Raw genomic sequence first — 7,167 nt, 5'->3', positions numbered from 1 at the left:
CCCACCAAAAACGCAAGAGCAACTCCGCCCTCCCATTGGCTACGCCGCCTGTGACCCCGCCCCGAGGAACCAGAGCTGGGGCCCAGGGGGCTGGGCCAGCCTCAGGGGAGGGGCCTTAAAGAGCCCCGGCGGTGTCCAGTGCGCCCAGAGCGGGCAGCGGAGACAAGCAAGATAGGAAAGGTACACGTTAGAAACTTTATTCTCCGGAGGCTGGGGCAGATTGAGAGCAGGTTGGGGTCACCCCTTCTCCGGCTCCTCCAGGATCCCCTCCCGCTTGCTCTGCTGTAACGCATGCTTTTGACTCTGGACTGACTGCCTCTTGTTTGAACGAGAGCCCCGACGGCTGCACAGGGATAGCCGCCGCCACAGCACGGTGATCAGAAGGCTTTCGTTCGACTTGAGAGTCTTTTGGTCCGGCGAGTCCATATCGACCTCTTCGGTGCCTGCGGGGATGACGAGGCCACTGAGCTCTGCTCTACCCTCCCCGGTCCAACCTCCCGGGCAATCCCCTTCGGCGCAGCCCCTTCTCCCGCTCCCTGGGTCCCGCTAGTGTGTCTTGGGTCTCACCTTCGACTTCCTCCGAATCAGTCTCCTTAGCCTGCTCATCGGAGGTCTGAAAGTCCTTGTCTTGGCAGCAGCCCATGGTCCCGAGCGGCCCCGAACTCCGTGCCACCCACGCCAGCCCACCGGGCTCCGCACCTGGCTTTTGTGACATCAGCTATCCCGCTGCACCAGCGCTGGGAGCAGCCAGTCCTCTTTCCATTCTCCCATCACAAAAGGCTCAGGGTCATGGTGGGTGTTAAACTGTTTATTTACAAAGTTTATTTACAAAGTGAGCACAGGCTCTTCAGGTGCTGGTGGATCCAGGCCGCTGCTTTTTTCTCCGTCTGGTTTGGGGAGCCCCTTGGGTCTGCTCCAAATCAGGGAGCTTCCGCTTGGCGGCTGCCTCCAAGGAGGCCCAAAGTTCATCTGTCTCTGTATCTTCTAGGGCCGCCTTTTTGGGCTCTTGAGGCTCTTGGGGCTGATCCTGGTGAGTGGGAGAAAACTTAGGAATCAGGGGCACAGTAACAGAGGCCCGGGGAAGGAGGATCTAGTTGGGAAAGCACTTTCATTTCCTGCTCCCGGACACTATGCCCATCCATGCTCCTATGTGGCCCTTTGCAGTAGCCCTGCCAGGATTGTAACTGTTAACCCCCCTCAGAGAACTTAAGTAACTTGGCTGACAGGCAGACAGTTCTGGCTGTGTTCCAGCTGTTTCTTTTTTCTCTCCATGGGGAAGTGCTCACATCTGTGCCCTTGCTCCCACATTCCAAGACCCAGCTGCTTACCTCCCAGTCATCCCTGCCTGACAGGAGGAGGCAGTTCAGTTGAGACTTGAGATAAACCTGCAAAACAAGAGGGGCCATAAGGAGCTAGGGACACTGAAACGGAAACGTGGCTTGGGGCACACAAGGCAGCCAGCTCTCACCTTATGCTCTAGACCCCGTGGATTCCGGATCCTGTGCACCCTCAAGACTCTGTCCAAGCCACAGGAGGCTAGTAGGGGCTTTGAAGGGTGGCACTGTAATCCTCGGACACTGCCTGCCAGCCCCTTCAGACAGCCCAGTAGGCGCCCTGGAGGAGGAGGGGAGGCATCAGCACTAGCCGGCCAGCCAACAACCATTGTTTACCGTTTCAAGTCGCTTTATGTTTCAATATTTATACCTCAACATAAGGTGGGGACAGGAGTTGTCATTAATATCTCCATTTTACAGGTGAAGGAGCTAATGTCACAGAGAACTGAAGTAATTTGTCCGAGACCCTACAGCTTCTGGTGAACCAGGATTTGAACCCAGGCAATCGGCACCTGAATGAGGGCTCCACCATGCCACTGTACCCCCTCAGAGGGAATCTTGTCCTTCCTCCCACCTCTTCCCCTCCTGCAAGGCTCCCTAGTCCACTCACCTTGCCGAAGGTCAATTTCTGCCAGCTGCCCATGAGTGTTGCCCACGATCACTGAACTAAGGAGGAGACCAGAGGTGGGTGGGGTCAGCAGGAGCCTCCTAGAGTCCTCTCCAAGCCCCACTCTGTATCCTCTCAACACTTACTTGCCCCCGGGAGTGAGGGTCATGGCCGTAAGTGGATACTCTCCATAGGTGGCCTCTAGGACTGGCCGACGCTGGGGAGAGGCTGGATCGTAGACACGGACCTGGAGAACACCGAAGCATCACGAGAGCACCCTCACGCCACATAGCCGTCCCTGGGTTGTCCGTATCTTCACTCCCTCCTTCATACACTGCTTTCTTACTTATGACCCACTCTTAGAGAAACTTTCTCATCTGAAACGTACCCCCCTCTTGCTCTGAGTGTTAGGGAAGAGTGGGCAGAGGAGATCTGCTTAGGGAGAGAGGTCCCCCAGGTTAGGGGGGGTGACAGCATTTCCAGGGTCCGCATGTGTGGGCATTCCACCCCTCCATACTCCCATCTTGGCATGAAAAGGCAAGCCAGTCCAATTTTCAGAGAGTACTGAATTTCAGGCAGGGAAATTTAGCCTGAGCAACAGAGGAGAGAGTAAGCCCTCACAGTGTTTTGAACAGCGACATATCCCCAAGATCAGATTTCAGTATGCAGGAGCAAAGCAAATGGGACAAACACAGGGACCCAGTCCTGCCAGGGTCTTAGGACTTCAAATGAGGCCAGCTGTAAAGATCCCCAGTCGGGCCCACCTGCCCTCCCTCCCTCCCTCCTATAAAGCTGAGCTGAGGGGGCGCCTGGATGGCTCAGTCGGTTGAGCGTCAGACTTTGGCTCAGGTCACAATCTCGCGGTCCTTGAGTTCGAGCCCTGCGTCGGGCTCTGTGCTGACAGCTCGGAGCCTGGAGCCTGCTTCAGATTCTGTGTCTCCCTCTCTCTCTGCCCCTCCCCTGCTCATGCTCTGTCTCTCTCTGTCTCAAAAATAAATGAAAACATAAAAAAAAAAAAAAAAAAAAAAAAAAAGCCAAGGAGCCGAGGATGCAGAGGAGTGGGTCAGGCCTGGGTCCCAAAGCAAATCAGAGGCTGCATCAAGACCAGAACCCAGTTCCCCTGACACCCAACCCAGTGTCCTCTCATGACACCTGGACCGTGGGATTCTACTGTGAAAGAAGCAGAATTCTCCCTTCTTCTCTTCTCCTTTCCACATTGGAAGCGAAGGAAGGGTCACGGTTCAGAAAACTCATCCTACAATGTACCAGAAGGTCTCTGGCTCAGCCATGGGGCTGGGATGGCCGGGGGGCCGGGGAGTGGGGGGGAATGCTCCCTCTGGGAGCTCAGAGACAGAGGATGAAGCGTCGGCCTGTCCCAACAGGCAGGTTGTTTCGTTGTTTCTCTAGGAGGCTGCTTAAGCCCCGGAGGAGGTAGAGGTGGGGTAGTACCTCACCTGATGGTACCCTGTGCAGGTGACAAGCTTCTGAGATTCAGGAAGGAACTGTATATCTTGATCCCAGATGGGAACCCGCAGGTCGAGCCAGTCGTTCCGTACCTGGTGGGGTGGATAGATGGGGGACAGGTTGCAGGAGGGCTCATAGGCCCTGTCCTTCAGCTCTTCATCATCATCCCCCAACTCAGTGGCCTCAGCCTCCTTGAACCTCAGCCCCAGCCCCTCCCACCACTGTCACTCACATTCTTGGCCCGGAACACAGGCTCCTCCGACCCCTGTAGGTCCCACACCTTCAAAGCATTCTCTTTCCCACCCGTGGCAACCACGTGCGGGCGTGCTGGGTCTTGGCGCATCCTGCACACCCCAGGACCCACACTCAGCTCCAGGAGCTGAAAGAGACAGGAGATGAGAGTCAGTTCCGGAGTCCTTAATCCTATTCCCCCATGGGAATGCAAGCTGGTGCAGCCACTCTGGAAAACAGTATGAAGGTTCCTCAAAAAACTAAAAATAGAACTACCCTACGACCCAGCAATTGCACTGCTAGGTATTTATCCAAGGGATACAGGTGTGCTGTTTCAAAGGGGCACATGCACCCCAATGTTTATAGCAGCACTATCAACAATAGCCAAGGTATGGAAAGAACCCAAATGTCCATCGATGGATGAACGGGTAAAGAAGATGTGGTATAGATAGATAGATACAATAGAGTATTACTCGGCAATCAAAAAGAATGAAATCTTGCCGTTGGCAACGACGTGGATGGAACTGGAGGGTATTATGCTAAGTGAAATTAGTCAAAGAGAAATATCATATGACTTCACTCATATGAGGACTTTACGAGACAAAACAGATGAACATCAGGGAAGGGAAACAAAAATAATATAAAAGCAGGGAGGGGGACAAAACAGAAGAGACTCATAAATATGGAGAACAAACTGAGGGTTACTGGAGGGGTTGTGGGAGGAGGGGATGGGCTAAATGGGTCAGGGGCACTAAGGAATCTACTCCTGAAATCATTGTTGCACTATATGCTAACTAATTTGGATGTAAATTAAAAAACAACAACAAAACAAAACAAAGAAACAAACAAACAAAAAACCCTCTTCCCCCAAAGCCCTCCCTCGGTTCCTACCCGGGCCCTCATCTTCCCCATCACTGGCAGGGCAGGGGAGCCTTACTGGGTCAGAGGATGCTTCCTTGTCATTGTTACGCCAGACCCGGACAGTCCCAGAATCCACACATGTGATGAGGGTGCTGTGGGCAGAGGGAGGTTAGAGTAAACAACAACAACAAAAAGTAAGTAAGTATGAAAGTGTTCTCTGGGCCCTAGTCAACCCACCCCCGGATTCACATTAACTAGACTCCCTCCTCCCATGTTTGTTATTTAATATCCTCAACGGGGGATGGTTTCTCAGTTTTGTAAGTGAGGAAACTCAAGCTCTGAGAAGTGTAAAAAGATTTGCCCACACAGCTCTAAATGTCAGAACCAGAGCTGGAAAGTCAAGTGTGTGATACTCCAAAGCAGAGTGCCTTTGCTATTATCTGGGGGCAGCCGGCCCTGCCGGTTTTTCTGAACCTTGGGTGGGTCACCAGGGGTCAGGATCAGTAGCTCTGAAAGAGCTGAGGTGGGACTGGTCTCACGTTCGGGTCTGGCCAAAGTCAAACACTAGCTTCTTCTCTCAAGTTCCCTGTTTGGCATTCCAGACACTAAATGTCAATCTCTCCCTAAAACACACACCCCCTCCCATGAAGCCCAAGCAAGCCTCCCCCAGGATCTGTGTAAAGCCCGAGCCTATGTTCTTTTTCACATCTGCCCACCCTCCCCGCCTCGGTTCAGGCTGTGGTGGTGCTTGCCTGGGCTTTGGCAAGAGGTTCTCAACCACTCTTTCCAACCCATTCTCCACACCCCTCCTCGCTCAAAACCACCTGCAAAATCGTAAGTGCAAATCTCTCAGTCTGACGCTGAAAGGCCTTCACATTTAATCACTACCTACCTTGCCCATCTTGTACTAAAATGCGCCCTCGGTTTCCACCCCCAAATACTGTTTACCTTGCCTGAAATTACCATGTAGCCTGACACCAATCCTTGGCCTCAGCCCAGGCAGCAGTCTCTTTCTGAAACGCGCTTACTCCTTTCTCCTCCTGTCAAAATTCTACCCATCCTTCATGGCCCAATTCAAGTGACTCACCTACACAGGCACTTCGACTAGTCAGTTGTCAGAACACCACCAAACCCACACAGCCTGTTCACAGCCTTCTCCCTCTTTGGAAGAAAGCTACCCCCAGTTACTTAACCACTAACCCTTCCCTATCCTTTCCTTTGGGAACTTCACCGTATCGTTGGTGGTGGTTAGTCTCCATTTTCAAACATACTCTAAACTATGCAGTGACCTGCTCAGGGTCATCCAAAAAGCTATGGAGCCAGGAAAAATACCCTTGATGCAAACTCATGAAGGCAGGTACTGCACGTGTCTGGTTCGCCTGCAAGCCTTTGCATTTCGTCCAATGCCTATTAATAAGCAGGTGTTCAATAGCACCTGGCCTGTCACTCAGCCCAGGCTGGGGTCCCTAAGGGTTGATTGCCCATTATTCGGCAGTCCCGCGAGAGCCTCCACGCTGTCCTTACGACCTGAGCGTTCAGCGAGGGGCTCGGTCTTACCCGTCGACCTGGGCGAGGCCTCGGAACGTGCCCTCCCCGCCGGGGCAGTGCTTGTGGCCCTGGAATCTGCCCTCCTCGGTGCTGAAGTACCTCACTGTTTTGTCGGCGCAACCCATCAGGATCTGCGGGCAGAGGAGGGCAGGATGGCGACCAGAGCGAGGCTGCCGCACCGTAGATCCCCCCCAGCTCGGGACCGACCAGCGGCCGCTCACCTGAGTCTCGCCGCCCGCGCCCCAGCACAGGGCGCTCACCGCCTCCTCGCGCCGCGGCTGTCCTGCCGCCGTGAAGTTCGCCGCCTGTTTGCGCTGAAGGTTCACCCCTGCGGGAGGCGGGCGTCAGTCGCGCCGGGGTCGCGAGCGAGGGACACCCCCCCCCCCCACTTCCCGATGTTGGGCCCGGCCACCCACCTTTCAGGATCCCGGTCTCGGTGCCCACCCACACATGGTTCCAGCGTGCCCCAGCAGCCGCCATAACGGAACCCAGCAGCCCACGGCTCGCACTTCCGGCGCAGCGTTGCGTCACCAGCGCGCCGCGTTTGATCCGGATGAACGCTGCCTCTTGCAGTTTAAAAAGCCGGAAGAAGGGCGCTTGGCTGGCTGGGTGGAAGGAGTTCGTGACTTTTGATCTCCGGCTCGTAAGTTCTAAAGCCCCACGATGGGTGTAGCGATCACTTAAATAAATACAAACTTAAAAAAGAGAAGAGTAAAGATCCCCTGGTCCCCTGCCTTCTGCAGCTGGTTTTGCTTTACGAACTCTGGAGGTGCTTGTGGAGATCTGGAGAGTAACTTGACAGTTGTGTACTTGGAGTGGAAGGCGCCTCCCTGCTCCAAAGCATCGTGTAATATGTTTTCTGTACAAGACAAGAAAGACGAGCACACCTTAGGGGGGAAAAAAAAAAAATCACTGAGGCGCAATGGCTTCAACCTCGAGCGTAAAAGCCACAAACCGACGAAGGATGAGGAAAATGAGACCGATGATCTTAAAATAGAAACCTAGAAAGTGAAGGTAGCCGCGTCGTTTTTATTTCCTCGCATTGAGGTTTGGTGATGGTAAAAAACATCAGCTCCAACTGAGAATAAAACTGCAAAATTAACAGTATTTCTCCCAGGTACA

General features: G+C 53.8%; 1 protein-coding gene and 1 long non-coding RNA gene across 3 annotated transcripts; one reads left to right on the top strand and one right to left on the bottom strand.

Moving 5' to 3' along the window:
* The first annotated feature begins 70 nt into the window (after positions 1–70).
* On the top strand, positions 71–3,226 carry LOC109246614 (uncharacterized). 2 transcript variants are annotated; one of them, XR_002071415.2, is made up of 3 exons: positions 71–180; positions 1,755–2,018; positions 2,136–3,226. It is a non-coding gene; the product is annotated as an uncharacterized LOC109246614 (long non-coding RNA). The 2 variants fall into 2 exon arrangements; XR_008421112.1 differs by lacking the exon at positions 71–180 and adding an exon at positions 714–792.
* Positions 182–6,593, bottom strand: WDR74 (WD repeat domain 74). The gene is made up of 12 exons (XM_019414726.2): positions 6,462–6,593; positions 6,267–6,373; positions 6,055–6,176; positions 4,574–4,649; positions 3,638–3,784; positions 3,396–3,497; positions 2,088–2,188; positions 1,945–2,000; positions 1,469–1,614; positions 1,329–1,385; positions 568–1,027; positions 182–443 (listed from the first exon to the last, which is right to left on the bottom strand). The coding sequence occupies exons 1-11, from the start codon at positions 6,523–6,525 to the stop codon at positions 848–850; spliced, it is 1,158 nt and encodes a 385-aa protein (XP_019270271.2). The 5' UTR covers positions 6,526–6,593; the 3' UTR covers positions 182–443; positions 568–847.
* Positions 6,594–7,167: the final 574 nt, after the last annotated feature.

Source organism: Panthera pardus, unplaced genomic scaffold (genome assembly GCF_024362965.1).
Source record: "Panthera pardus isolate Hobbes unplaced genomic scaffold, ASM2436296v1 HiC_scaffold_12, whole genome shotgun sequence".
In the NCBI taxonomy this organism is placed as follows: Eukaryota; Metazoa; Chordata; class Mammalia; order Carnivora; family Felidae; genus Panthera; species Panthera pardus.
This window is presented reverse-complemented; position numbering and strand designations above follow the sequence as displayed.